The following is a 14320-nucleotide window of genomic DNA, read 5'->3' as shown; positions in this document are numbered from 1 at the left end:
TGGGACATAATTTCTCTGAAGAAAGTGGTACAGCACAAGAAGGAGTTGTGTCTCACACCAGAAATCATCCTAAAGGCCAGGCTGCTTCAGCTATTCCAGCTTTGCCAATGGCCCAAAAGAGCACAAGGGCCATCAAGTAATAGCTAGATAGTTCCAGTCACTGTCTTTGTAAATTTGGCAGCCTGGCTCAAGGGGAAAGCAAGCTGAAATGAGCCTTCTGTGATTGTGGAAAGAGTGACAAGAGAGAAAGAAATTTCTAGTAGGGTAGAGGTTTTCTCGGTTGAAATTACAAACTCATTTCTCAGTCAATGGCTCTGGGTCTAAACCCAAACCTGAATTCCAACATCAGTTCATATAACCTTATCACAAAAGCGCCATGTAAAGCAACCTCAGGAAAACAAAATATGTCTCAGCATCAGTAAGATCTATTACACACCCGCTTAGTGACTGTCACGGGTGACTTTACCACTTTGTTCCTGGCTTCCTAACTTAAAAACTGCCATCAGCCTTGTCTGTCAAATTAAAACAAAGCACTGTGCCTAGTGCCTTACATGACAAGCATTTGAACATTAGATTTTTTTTGTTGTTGTTGTTTAGGCTTGGTTTTTTTGTGGTTGTCTTTTGTGTATTTCACTATGCTATACAGGCTAGATTGGGACTCCTGGTTCATCTGATCCTCCTGCCTCAGCTTAAGTATCTGGAATTAGAGATGTTTGACATCCACAATCACAGTGCCAAGTTTTATTAGTAGCTACTTTTTGTAGGTGTGTGCGCATGTTATGTGTATATGCAAGTACCATAAAAGTCAATGTTAGGTACCTTCCTCAACTACTCCGTACCTTCTTTTTTGAAACAGGGTCTCTCAGTGAACCTAGAGCTTGTTGATTCAGTTGGAATGGCTGACCAGGAACTCAAAAGGATTCATTTAACTCCACCTTTCCAGCACTGAGAGTATCAGCATGCACTACCTGCCTAGTTTTTCACTTGGTACTGGGGATCTGAATTCAGGTCCTCAGGTTTATAATGCAAGTACTTTACCCAATGAGCTATATCCCCAGTCCGAGAGATACTTCTGTTTATTTGTTTATTTTCCAAGACAGCATCTCTCTGTGTAACAGTTCTGGCTATTCAGGAACTCACTCTGTAGACCAGGCTGGCCTTGAACTCACAGAGATCTACCTGCCTCAGCCTCCTGAGTACTGGGATTAGAGGTATAAGCCACCATGGCCTATCCCTGATTGCTACTTTTAAAAGCTCTGACAGAATACTGGAAGACTCAAAATTTAAATTAATCAGGAGAAAAGCAACCACTTATATTCAATATATAACTCAAGAATGCCTGACTTTCCTTAGTTTAATCATAAGCCATACTTTTGCACACACTCTTCCATGAGACACTGTCTAACTGCACCAGGGTGAACAGAGAGGCTCCAAGCCTAAGAAGCAAGGAATTAAATGTTAATCATAGCTGGCACTACTCTTACCACATGGCCCAAAACAATGCACTCCATCTTTCTAGCCTTGCATTAAATCTGCTGCACTAAAGTATTACATCTGGTACTCTGCTTTCTTCCATTTCTAGGGATGAAACCCAGGGCCCTTATGCATTGAGCTATATTTAAGCACATACATTTGGTTCTTTTGATTATGAAGATTAATTTAAAATTTTTTCTGTGAATTACAAATCCATATTCTCCAGACGAGGAATCCACCACAAGCCAGACTCTTAACAACACAGGTTAATGATTATGAATAACAGATCTTCACAGTTACTCCCACCACCACTAAAGTTTCAAACGCCATTCCATCTGTAATACCTGTTCCACATAAGGGATTTCTCAAAGCTCAGTGTTCTACCAGGAAAGACATTTTCAGACTAGATACCATGTTCTGGAATACAAATACCCTATAAAAAGACAATTGGTATTCTAACAATGGGATGATCAACAAACAGACCTGTCTCCCTGAAGATCTAGGTCCACCAGAAGGCAGGGGCTGCTCTTGCAGCCTTCCAACACCAGGAGCCGTTTTGCTTCACTGTGTAATGAATAGTAGAAGGAAACATGTCTAACTCTTTGCTATCTCAAATCTTTCATTTCCATCTCTTCTTGTACTTCATCTAAATGTAGAAAACTCCTCGAGTGGTTGGTTGCTTTTTTATCTCCCCCAAGGATGATACAGAACTAGCAGGAGATAGATGCACAAATTCAGTTGAGATATAAATGTCTGTGGGCAGGAGGGGTCAGTTCTGCGTACAAGCCTGTCTCAGAGAACTGCAGCCCTGTATTCTGAAAAGAATACGGTTTTGACAGACATCTATCAAATAAATGTGCTCAATGGAGGCTTACAAAGTTGCCAGCTTCCCTCCAACTCCCGCCAGTCCGAGTGACCTATTACCTCACTCAACTTTTTTTTTTTTTAAACATTTATGGGAAGGGCATGTGTGCCACAGAGGTCACAAGACAACTTTCAGGAATCCGTTCTCTTCTACCATGTGGGTTTTGAGGATCAAATTTAGGACTCAGGCTTGAGAGCAAGCACCTTTATCCATTGAGCAATCTCTCAAGCCCTCCACTCAAATTTTTTGTGCTGTACTAGTTAGTTACAGACAAGTACTAGAGGGGAGTTTCCTTTTCCTTCTTGGGAAGCTATCAGGAAAATAAACACATCCATTCACAAGAATATGTGCATAATTTCAGGGGATCACAGGCCTGAAAGAACTCCAATAGCAAATTATGGGAAGTAGGCTTGTATTAAATGTCAAAATCCTTACAAGCCCAGTGTTAGCTATTTGACAAGACAAAGAACAGGTCATGGTTTCAATTCAGGTTTTTCTAGCTGTCACATTAGAGAAACAAACCTGTCTCTCTTGGCCTCAGTTTCTTCCTCTGTAAAACCGAGTAAACACGTTGTCTAATTCTATATGAATGAAAGATAAAATGAACAAGCATAATGTGCTTGGCACAGTACCCTGAACACACACAATAAGGCTCATCAATGGAGCTAAGACTGCTTCTTCCGCACTCCCATCCCCAGTCAGAATTACTGGGAATTGCCAGGAGATCTCAGGGTATAAAACCAGAGAAGAGATCGTAGGAATTTACTAAACCTGCCCCCCAACAATGAAATGCTTGCTTTTAACCTATAAAGGACCATCTGACAAAATGGTCGGCAGGCCCTTTTCTGCGTAAATCCAAGTCAGCTGTCAGCATGCAATTGTTCTATTAGACCAAGTCAATTTTTGGAGGCAGGCCTATTAAGTTAACCTCAAATGGAGATGAAAAGAAAGTGCTTGATCAAATGCTGAACTGTAAAAACACACTGACAGGGAAACAAGGCAGAGGAATTAGCCTCCTACAATTATTCCCTGTGATACCTTTAGTTACCCAGACTATCTAATCACCATGCAGCTCTCCTTTCACTCTTAACAGCTAAAAGAACTTCCTTAGTTCTTCATGTTCTTAGCTTCAAGTCCATCAGACATTTAACCTGGGATCCGGAATAATTGATTTGAAAGTTGCACAGAACCAATCATTCTAATTCCTTCTACAAATTAATTTCTCAATATTTTAGTATTTGACTTCAATGGGAGAAATAGGCATTTCCACTTTAAAACAATCTTTTATTTCTAATAATGCAAATTTTCATGTTTGTTCAGCCAATCCACATACCACTAGCCAGTGTTTAATCAAGCCCCTTATTTAACAACATCAACCACATGGACTGCACAACCATGTATAAAAGTTTCAGATAATAATTTCATTAACAGCAGCACATTGGTTTAAAGATGAAATATGTACCAGTATGTCTAAAAGCTCTTTAAAGGTCCACAACTCAGAAGTACAGTTAAACTGTAATTCTTATAGCGATTAGATCTATGATCGGTCCACTTAGACGCAAAGCGGCAAGATAATAAAAGCAATTAATTTCACACCCAAATATACTGTTCACAGCCGGAGATAACAAAATAGGAAAAAAAAAAAAAATCAAACACACGCAAACAGCCCTTCATACAGACTAATGACCTTGGGATAATTATTTATGCCTAATACATTCATCTGAATTACTAACCCTACTCCTACAAAAGCACATACATCCAGGCTTTCTCCCATCCTAATTTATGCAAAAGACTAAACAGGTATCCTAACTAGAAGTCTCTGGGATGGCCAGGCTATGATAAGGTATCTACTGTGTACACATGTATACACACAAACACACACTCATTCACACACTTTCACTGGTAAATTGAAAAACAAAATCAGTACTACAAAACATTTCTTATCTTAGAATTTTTAAAGAGAAACTTTGAAACAGACCCCCCCCAATTAAAAACAAAATTGCTACAAAATCACACTGGAAATAACCAAAACAATGCAACATGCATTGAAATGAACAAAGACTATGACACACTAGAGGGCAAATCATGAAGTTTTTTAGGTGGTAAAACCAAAGTTGAATGAGTACTTAGGAAACATGATTAATCTGAAATTAAACACAGTCTTCACTTCCATGCTCTTACTACACACTCTCTTGTTATAGTCCCTCTCAGCAGTCCTAAAACCTGACTTTCTGGACAAAACTTATTTCAGGGCTGGTAGGCAGGAGCTACAACAGTTTCTTCAGTCTGGCAGTATTCACACAGCATGCCAGTCTGTGTACACACACAGAGCTCTCTGAAAGCCACACTGTGCTCGTCTGTGGACACAGAGCTCAACACATTGATGACCACAACAAAGTTATTAAAGCTATAGAGTGTACCAAGCACTAACTATTCAGAGAGCTCAGATATGCCCATCAATATTACTACAGTTATAAGGAAATTAAGAACACCATCAGTGATTGGTTAACAGGTAAACTTATTAAATACCATTTAAGCCATTTTTTTTTCCCTTAGCAATTGTTGACTTAATTTGGGAGGTGCTAGTCTAATAGACTACAAAAGAGTTAGATAAGTACTTCAAAAACTTCAAGAGACCAGAGTCCTGCCAAATTCATACATTATCTCTCTACTAGGCAGGATAAAATAGTTACAAATGGTGTGTTTAAACAGCTAATTTTGTATTAAATGGTGCACCCAAGAATATCTGCAAAGCACAGCACTATGCATAATGGATAGCTCACCAGACAAACTGCCATGGAGAATGGCTCAAGTTTAAACACTGCAGATAAAAATCTGAAACTTCAAAAGTCTCCTTCAAAAAGTGAAGTGCCACGTTAAAACATACTCCCCCTCAGCTGCCACCTCCCCCTCAGGCTGTAAATCAAACATTTCTAAAGCCACCAGGGCATAGCGAAAGCCTCAAAGAAAGACAAGAGTCACAGAAGCAAGATTTAAGATTCAAACTATTCTCAAAGCCTGCAACAGCAATGTTTAGGAATCTTCAGCAAAGCATCCTCTCTAAAGCTTGTATGTTAATGACAGTAACAATAACATTATAAGGAAAAAAAGAAGTCCCATCACATTTAGCAACTCTGTAGTCACAGAAATCGGTCAAGTGTATGTTTCGTTTCCTATAGATGGGAACAGAGCACAGCGGAACAATGCTTTTTAAGTACAGGCATCGGGACCTCCTCTAGCTTTGGAAGGACAGACACCTTTAAGAAGCCACACTGTACTGGCCTATGTCCTATCAACTCAGAGCTCTGAAGCTGCACCCGGGAGAGGCAAGGGAATTATGTTGTCTACACTCAAAGCTGCTATGTAGTCAGTCATTCCACACAGTCCCTTTTCTCTTCATAATTCACCCAAGAACAACGCACCGAAGATCCAAACTATAGGCCTTTATAGCCCCCCGAAATTAAAAGACAAGCCAACGGTATTCAAATCGCCCCCACTAGAGGTGCGCCTGCTAACAGTCCACAAATGCGCTGGCCCTAGAACAAGTTGATAAAAATCATGGTCAAGGAAGCGGGAAATCTATGCAGCTATCCATCCGCAGAGGCTTCAGTTCAGAGTCGCTCCTCAAAGACTGGGGACAGCTCAAAGCTCTCCATAGCCAGCTTCCTTTGGAACGCAGACCTCTTGCATTTTGGAGCAAGTTGGAGGCCCTGTCAGTGAGCAACCCTGGCTTTGCAGGCCTTTTCGGTATTAGTCCTTGACCCAGGGGCGAGCTTGCGGTCTCTCTCATACCCCTGTAATCTGAAGCACGCAGCGAAGGCTGCCTTCCACCGCCACTACAGTGCACCCCCAATGCCCACTCGCCAGCCAACTCCGCCTGCTCCCTTTCCTGCTGGTGCCTGTCCAGAGCCCGGCCAGAGAGTATGCGTCCAGGTAAGACGGGCGGTAGATCCCAGCGGGGGGGGGGTAGAAAAACCACCCGAGGATGTGCGCCCCGGCAACCTGGCCTCTCCGAAAACAGAGCCAGCATGGCTAGAAAGCAACGCCCACGACCCTAAGCAGCCGCTCCATCCTTCAACTCGCCTTTGCAAAGTTGGCATTCAACAGGTAGTTGCCGGGACTTTCACCTGAGGGAGAAAAACGTACCGCCAACTCCAGAGTTGCCGCCCCGGCGCCCATGCCCAGCCCAGAGTCCCCACCCCCACTCCGGCGCGGTGCCCCCACCGGAGGCCGAGCCCCCACGTGCGCTAGCCCCAGCCGCAGTGCCCCGGAGGCCGCGTCCCGCTCGCCAGCCCGCCCGCGAGGGATGCCGCCGGGCTCCGCGCCTCCCCCCCGCCCGCCCGCCCGCTAGCCCGCGGCGGGGTCGGCGGGAGCAGCCCCCGGAGCCATCTTGTGGCGGCGGAGCACGGGGCCCGAGCGGCTACCTGCACGATCTCGCCCTCGGCGCTGAGCATGGCCCCGGCCCGCGAGAAGCGGCCCGTGAGGCCGGTGGTGTGGGTGGTGTAGTCGCCGCTCGGGCTCGACTCGAACAGCACCACCTCCACGAACGCCGTCTCCTTGGCCCGCGCCGCGCCGGGCCCCGCGGCCGCCAGCAGCAGTCCGAGAAGCAGCGGCAGCGGAGGCGGCGGCGGCAGGCGACGACCGCGGGGGCCGCGGCGGAGGCGACGGCGGCGGCGGCCCGGGGCCCCTGGGCGCCCGCCCGAGCGTGGCCTCATGGTCCTGCGGCGGGAGGGCGCGGAGGGCGGGCGCGGCCGGGCATAGTCGCGGGCCGGCGTAGGACCGAGCGCGGGCGGTCGCCTCACAGCACCATCGCGGCGGCAGCGGCGGCTTTGTGGGTCGCAGGCTCTGCTCCGCTCCCCGGGCCGTCGCGCCGCGGCCCTTTCATCTGCTCCACGTGAGGGGTTATCCCCGCCCCCGCAGCGTCGTGACCCGCTCTCCCCTCCCTCCCCGCGCTCGGCCGCGGCCACCTCTGAGGGGAGCCGGTAGGCGGGGCGGGCGCGCCTGCGGCGAGAGGCGGAGCCCCGAGGCCCCACCCGCCCCGCCCCATCGGCTGAGTCCCTCCCCGACTCCCTGCATGGGCCACGCCCATTCGCCCTTGCTCCGCCCTGGCCGTCTTTTCGGTCACGCCCCTTTCTCCTCGCTCCGCCCCCTCATCTGTGCTCCGCCCTCCGCGGCAGACATTTCTCCTGGCAGTTGCTGAAATGACCGGGAATGAGGATCTCAACCTGTTCCCGGGTTATTCGCCCGCTCGGCGCGTCCTGCTCTGACGCGGGAGTTAGAGCCATTGGGGCGTGGAAGGATGCTTCATCCACAGTTCCGGCGATGCAAACCAGCCATCCGCACTCGGTGCTCGCCCCCACCTCCATGGACCGCGAAAGGCCCCTGCGGCCGTCAGGGGCAGTTTGCAACCCGCCGGGACATGTCCAGTTCTTGCGTGGGTGTCGCTCTGAAAGTTACCCTCAACTAAAAGAGTGAGGACAGGTGGCAGAGAACTCGAAGAAGTTATCTGGATTCCAATGGAGTTCATCTTTCTGCAGTCCTGGAGACGATCTCTAACCCCCGCTTCAGAAGAAGTTGTGAAACGTTTGAATCTCACCATATGCAGAAGGGCGGAAGAGTCCAACATGCTTAATGCACAAACTGCTGGCTGCCAAACATACCAAAGACACGTGCTCCGAGCACAGACGTTCCCAGTCACCCAGAAGATAAACTTTTAATTCCCTTTGCCTTTTTGGAACAGGCTTTTTCCTTCCTCAACAAGTCTATGAGAATCAAAACCCTCCTTTAAAAGCCACATTTAATTTCTGCTTCCTCAGTCCATCTTCCCTCCCTGACTTGAATGGCTTTGTTTAAATATTTGGTTAGGGTGATCTGCTTCTACTTGCTACCGCACCCAAAATATTAAGACAAAAAGAAAAGTCATTGAGGGTTTCCTTAAGTAATCAACTCAACGAAGTTACAGCTTAAACTGAAAAGGAATGTTTTGCCAGAGTGTGGAATAGAAAATACAATTGAAAAGAAACTCCTAGAACTGTGTTACTATATTTGGACCACCCAACGCTTTGGCACAGAAGGCACCTGACAAAGCAAGAGAGTCGTTAGTTTCCCCAAGCCAAATTCATCAGTACATAGGAGCACTGTCAATACCAAGGATTCTGACTTCACCCACCAAGGCACAATCCAGACTTTAAGGAGAGGACAATTACAACAGCCCATGCATGACATCGTAATTCTTAAAAGTATGAGGTCATCATCAACTGGTGAAAATGAATAAGCAAATATGGTCTATCCGGACAATGGAATCTTTTTTTTAACATGGTAAAGTTTCAATCTTCAATTGCATTTTAAATGACAAAATTAAGGCTACAATGGGATCTTACCAAGAAACAAAATATTGAATATTGAATGAATGAGGCACAAAAGTATACTATAAGTGGAGCATATAGTGTTTGATCTGAATGAAATGCAACGCATCTAGAGCGATGGAAAGGTTAGTGGTTGCCAGACGCTGAGCTGGAAGTAGGATTGGATAGTATGACTGCTAATGAATTTCTCTTAAGGGTAATGAAAATATTCTGGAATTAGATAATGATTATATGCTTTGTAAATATCTGAAACCCATCAAATTGTACCTTTTCACAGGGTGAATTTTATAGTGTATGAATTACATCTCAATACAGCTGTTAAAATTTAATTAAGTCTTTGCGTGCTTGATGTGGTAGTGCCCTCCTTTAATCCCAGCACTGTGGAATGGAGTCAGGTAGAGCTATGAGTTCAAGGTCAGCCTGGTCCAGAGTGTGTTTCAGGCCAGCCAACCTACACAGTGAGACCCTTTCTCAAACAAACAAAATGGAGTCGTGAAGCAGGAAAGATGGTTAAGAGAGGAGCCAGGTTCCATTCCCAGCACCCATGTTAGGCAGCTCACAATCGCCTTTAACTCCAGCTTCTGGGGATCTAGCCCTCTCTTCTGTTCATATGAGGCATACATTTTTTACACACACACACACAGAGAGAGAGAGAGAGAGAGAGAGAGAGAGAGAGAGAGAGAGAGAGAGAGAGAGAGAGAGAGAGAGAAATGATTTTCAAAATCTTTTAAGTCAGTCGATAGTGGCTGGAGATGGCTCAGTGGTTTGGTTCCCAGCACCCACATGTAGGGAAATCCAACGCCCTCTTCTGGTTCTGAGGACACTACATGCATGTGTTGTATGCACAGACATACATGCAGGCTAAACACCTGTACACAATAAAATAAATCTCTTTTAAAAAATCAGCTCTTGCCTTTTGGCTCATCAGCTGTCAGTGAGGCAACATGGGTCACCAGCAGCTCTACTGGAGTCACCCGCAGAAGTTCGGCCAGGAATCCTACTCCTGCCGCGTCTGCTCAAACAGCCACGGTCTGATCCGGAAATACGGGCTGAACACGTGCCGCCAGTGTTTCCGGCAGTACGTGAAGGACATCGGCTTCATCAAGTTGGACTAAGCGACCTTGAATGGATTCTTCAAGGCTCTACCCGGCTGGAGAGATGAAGGCTCAGTGGTTAAGAGCACTGCCTGCTCTTCCAAAGGTCCGGAGTTCAATTCCCAGCAACCACATGGTGGCTCACAACCACCTGTAATGAGAGCTGGTGCCCTCTTCTGGCCTACAGGAATACATGGAGGCCGAACATAAGAATGAAAAAAAAAGTGAAGACCTTCAAAAAATCAGCTCTTGGTGATTTTCCACAGATAAAATACTATGTTGAGTATCTTGTGTTCTTTGAAGTCTTGGTTCGAATCCCACTAAAGGCCTTCTCTGGCTATTCTACTTAAACTGCAGCATTTCCCCTACTCCCGGTCTCCCTTGATCTGCTTCTTCTGACCCCATGGCATTTATCACCCAACATACTAAATAATACGGTCATTTTATTTTGTCTGTCCTCTGTGTCTTCAGGCACACATGCCACAGAGAGGAAAGCTATAATGGCAAGGACCATTGTCTTATCTAGGCTGGAGCTGTCTGGCCCAGAGTAGGCACTCAGTAAATATTTGTTGCATGAACTAATGAGAAAGCGGTTGAGGGATGAGCTCATCAACACATATTCCTCCCATTCTTCAGACACTGAAGGCAGCTTGACAACAGCTGCTAGGAGCACTGGGCTTCATGAGTCCAAAATAAATTCTGAATATGGAGAAGAACAACCATGCTTCTCTCAAAAACTTCAGTGACAGCCAGGCATTGGTGGAGCACACCTTTAATCCCAGCTCTCGGGAGGCAGAAGCAGGTGGATCTCTGAGTTTGAGGCCAGTCTGGTCTACCGAGCGAGTTCCAAGATAGCTAGTGCTACACAGAGAAACGGTATCTCGAAAAACCAAACAACAAAACAAAATAAAAACTTCAGTGACAATGACAGCACACACAGGGGTCAGAAAAGAAACTCATTGAGGACTAGTGGAGTGACTCTGGGGGTAGAGGCACTTGCTGCCAAGTCTGGTGACCTGAGTTCATTCCCCAGGACCCATGTGGTGGAGAGAGAGCACCAACTCCCACACGTTGTTCTGTGAGCACCTGGTCTTAGACGGGCAGTGGTGGCACACACCTTTAAGTCCAGCATCCAGGAGACAGAACCAGGAGGATCTGTGAGTTTGAGGCCAGCCTTGTCTACATAGAGAAACCCTGTTTCAAAAATGAAAATTAACAAACAAAAGCAACTGGCTTTTATTTCATATTTGGTTTTCTCAAACAGTGGCTCTCTGTGTAGCCCAAGCTGACCTCAGAGCAGGCTCCCGGCCCCGGCACTGGGATTGAAGGTATGTGCTGCCTACCATACCTGCTGACTTTGATTGTTTAAGTTCTTCTTCAAGAGATGATCAATAAGACACATCCTAGCAAAACAGAAATAACGTGATCTGCCTCTCCAAAAGCTGATGTTACTTAGAAACCGAGGTATTTGCCAAGTAATGAAGTTTTCCCAAAATCTGGCAAGCAGAAAAGGGAGAGAGAAAGTAACTTCCAGCCTTCCTTCTCAGGCAGAGGCCATGGCAGGACTAGAGGCCCCTGTTCTGCCAGAGGTTCACCAGGACTGACCGAACCCTGTGTGTGTTGAGATCATCACCAGCAGCACCAAGAGAATCTACAATTTTCTCAACTCTTTCGGTATGCTTCCAACGTCTCCTCGTTCAAGACTCACAGCACTCACTAAATGAGAAATTGACAGCCCTTGAACGGAGAGGACAGTGCACCGACGCAAGGGTGCAAAGGGTGAGGTGCTCATCAAGAGCTGTGCCACACACGCTGCTGCTGGGGAGTCGCTGTACAGAACACTAGAACACTGGCAATGTGGGAAAGGCCCCGCAGCCTTCTGCATCCCTTCCCTTATGGAGAAACAGGGCTTTGTTTGTTTGTTTGTTGTTTTTGAAGACAGGGTTTCTCTGTGGTTTTGGAGCCTGTCCTGGAACTAGCTCTTGTAGACCAGGCTGGCCTCAAACTCACAGAGATCCTCCTGCCTCTGTCTCCTGAGTGCTGGGATTAAAGGTGTGTGCCACCACTGCCCAGCTCTTGTTTTTCTTTTTCAGAAGTGGCCTTTGGGGTCTGCCATGTGCACCTGGCATGTGATGTGGCATGGGGAAGAAGTCCAGGGCACCTTTTGGAAACAGCTTTAGGCATTTCTGCTTTTCAGAAACATTGTTTGGAACTACTTGTCAATGTGACCCGTGGCCATCATACATGGTACACCGGGTAAACCATCCTAGGTGTGAGCTGTAATCGAGCTGTTGAAAACATTTTCAGTGTCCATCCATCACAGACAGTGTGCATCTATTTACTCCATAAGGGGACACACATTAAACAATTATTTAAAAAAAGAAATTTGGGGACAAGGCAGCAGAGGATGAGAATGAAAATTAAAGTACAATGACACACAAGTATGAAAATTACATAAACTCATCACTTTGTATGCTAACTCAAAATTTTAAAGAAAGTCTATGAACTTGTATGGGATGATTTAAATATACTCATAAGTGAGAAAAAGTATGTATATGTACACATCCTTGTATGTACTATATATGTATAGAATATGTTTTTATTGCAAAATATACTTCTAAGTGAAAAGATGCTATAACAAAAAAGGTCATGGATGGGGAAAATAGATGCATGGATATTTGTATGAAAGGAGGTATAAGAAATAAATGGGGGTTCCAGGTTTGGCTCAGCAGTTAGGAGCACTTGTTCATCTCAAAGAGGATCCAGGTTCAGTTCCCAGGGCCCATATGGTGGCTCGTAACCATTCCTAACTTCAGTTCCCAGGGATCCAACACCTTCTTCTTTCCTTGGGCATCAGATGTATACTTGGTGAACAGAAGTACATGTAGCCAAAACACATACACCTAAAATATAAGCAAATATTTTTAAAGATATATTATTTTTAATTAAGTAAACATCTTTCTCTCTGTGTATGTGTGTGTGTCACATGCCCTTGGAGGGGTGTGAGGTGTGTGTGTGTGTGTATTTGTGTGTGTGTGTGTGTCACATGCCCTTGGAGGATGCCCTTGGAGATTCCCTGGAGCTGAATGTACAGGCAGTTGTGATCCACACAACATGGAAAGAGAACTTGGGTCCTCTGCAGTGTAGTACACTCTTTTAGCCACTAAGTCATTTTTCCAGACCCAATAAATCTTTAAGAATAAATAAGTAGCCAGGTGTGGTGGCACAGGCTTTTAATCCCAGCACTCAGAAGGCAGAAGCAGGCAGAGTGAGTCCAAAGCCAACATGGTCCACAAAGTGAGTTCAAGGACAGTCAGGGCTACACAGAGAAATCCTGTCTCAACCAAACCAAAAAAAAAAAAAAAAAAAAAAAAAAAAAAAAAAAAAGAATAAATAAATAAATGGATTTCCCTGAATGACTGACTAATTTTGCTCCCTGTGCATATATTTATTATCTTCTCAAAATAATAAAAATAAATGAAGAGAGTAATCCACTAAATCAACAAATGATAACATTCCTTTTCTATATGCAAACACAACATTCATTCAATAAACTCATAGAATAGCAATAAGGTTTTCCACATGAAGCCATGACACCAGAAGACAAATGGGATTGGCCTATAGTTACGGAAGAAGATGTCACCATTGGGAAAACTGCACAGTGGGCACACAGGACTGTCTGTATTTTTTTCAATTATTTAAAAAATAAAGATTAAATCTACAGTTGTATTAAGTATTCCCTGTATTCAATTACCTTTCTGCCGCCTTTTTTCTTTTGCCTTCCCTACTTCTGCAAACATTTATTACTATATGAGACAGACAAAGAAGTCAATAAAAGATTTCCATAAAATGTAAGTACACATTAACTATTTTACAAAATGGTTTTAAGACTTTGAATCTTATCCTACTTCTTTTAGGCAATTCAAATTTAAGCTATGCTAGCATTCTTCTGCAGCATTTATATCTATTTCTGGAAACTTCATTTATTGTATTTAAACATCATATAATTCTCTTGAAAGGTACAATAGTAGTTATACAGACAAGTAGCGGCAGTTCTTTCAAACCCCTTAGAAGTGTCTCCTCTGCCTTTGATGTATGCCATCAATCTCTGTCTCCCCCAAGCCTTGAGGCAGAAGGCCAATCTAGGCCCCGACTCATCGGTGGTTTAAACCCTGCTTCAACCTGCCCCTGATTTGCAATGGCCACCCAACCAGGAGTCACAAAACTCAAACAATGCTCCAGGGGCCAGGCAGGGAATGGGAGTGAGTGAAGTAGGCCAGGTGTAAGCAAAAATAACCAGCAAATGCCATGGTAAACGACAGTGGGGCTTCAAACAGAAACTCCCTTGGGAGTGGCGGCCTGGGGAATGAATGCCTGGCCATTTTAAGAAGGTTGCTCCAGCACCTAGATGCTCTGGGGAATGTAAGCTCGGGACACATAGCTCCTCTAATTTATTCAGAAGAAGCTGAGACAGAGAACGAGAAGAAAAAAAGAAAAGCTTTTGCAATCGGTTTTGGAGATTT

The 14320-nt window shown here is 45.1% G+C and overlaps 2 protein-coding genes across 3 annotated transcripts in view; one reads left to right on the top strand and one right to left on the bottom strand.

Annotated features, from left to right (window-relative positions):
* The window catches only part of LOC130875415 (kremen protein 1), a 249546-nt gene extending 242329 nt beyond the window's left edge, over positions 1–7217 (bottom strand). For both annotated transcript variants that reach the window (XM_057771145.1, XM_057771146.1), the window contains exon 1: positions 6763–7217. In XM_057771145.1, the coding sequence (XP_057627128.1) occupies positions 6763–7053 (291 nt within the window). In that variant the 5' untranslated portion in view covers positions 7054–7217. The remainder of the gene's footprint in view (positions 1–6762) is intronic.
* A 2430-nt stretch (positions 7218–9647) lies between these two features.
* On the top strand, positions 9648–9818 carry LOC130876528 (40S ribosomal protein S29-like). The gene has a single exon (XM_057773118.1). The coding sequence runs from the start codon at positions 9648–9650 to the stop codon at positions 9816–9818; it is 171 nt and encodes a 56-aa protein (XP_057629101.1).
* The last annotated feature ends 4502 nt before the right edge of the window (positions 9819–14320 follow it).

The sequence above is a fragment of the Chionomys nivalis genome, chromosome 6, assembly GCF_950005125.1.
Source record: "Chionomys nivalis chromosome 6, mChiNiv1.1, whole genome shotgun sequence".
Lineage (NCBI taxonomy): Eukaryota > Metazoa > Chordata > Mammalia > Rodentia > Cricetidae > Chionomys > Chionomys nivalis.
Note: the sequence above shows the minus strand (reverse complement) of the source record. Positions and strands in the feature narration are given on the sequence as shown.

What these genes read in the sequence shown, in the direction of transcription:
- LOC130876528 (XM_057773118.1), top strand. Translation starts at nt 9,648, where the DNA reads ATGGGTCACCAGCAGCTCTACTGGAGTCACCCGCAGAAGTTCGGCCAG.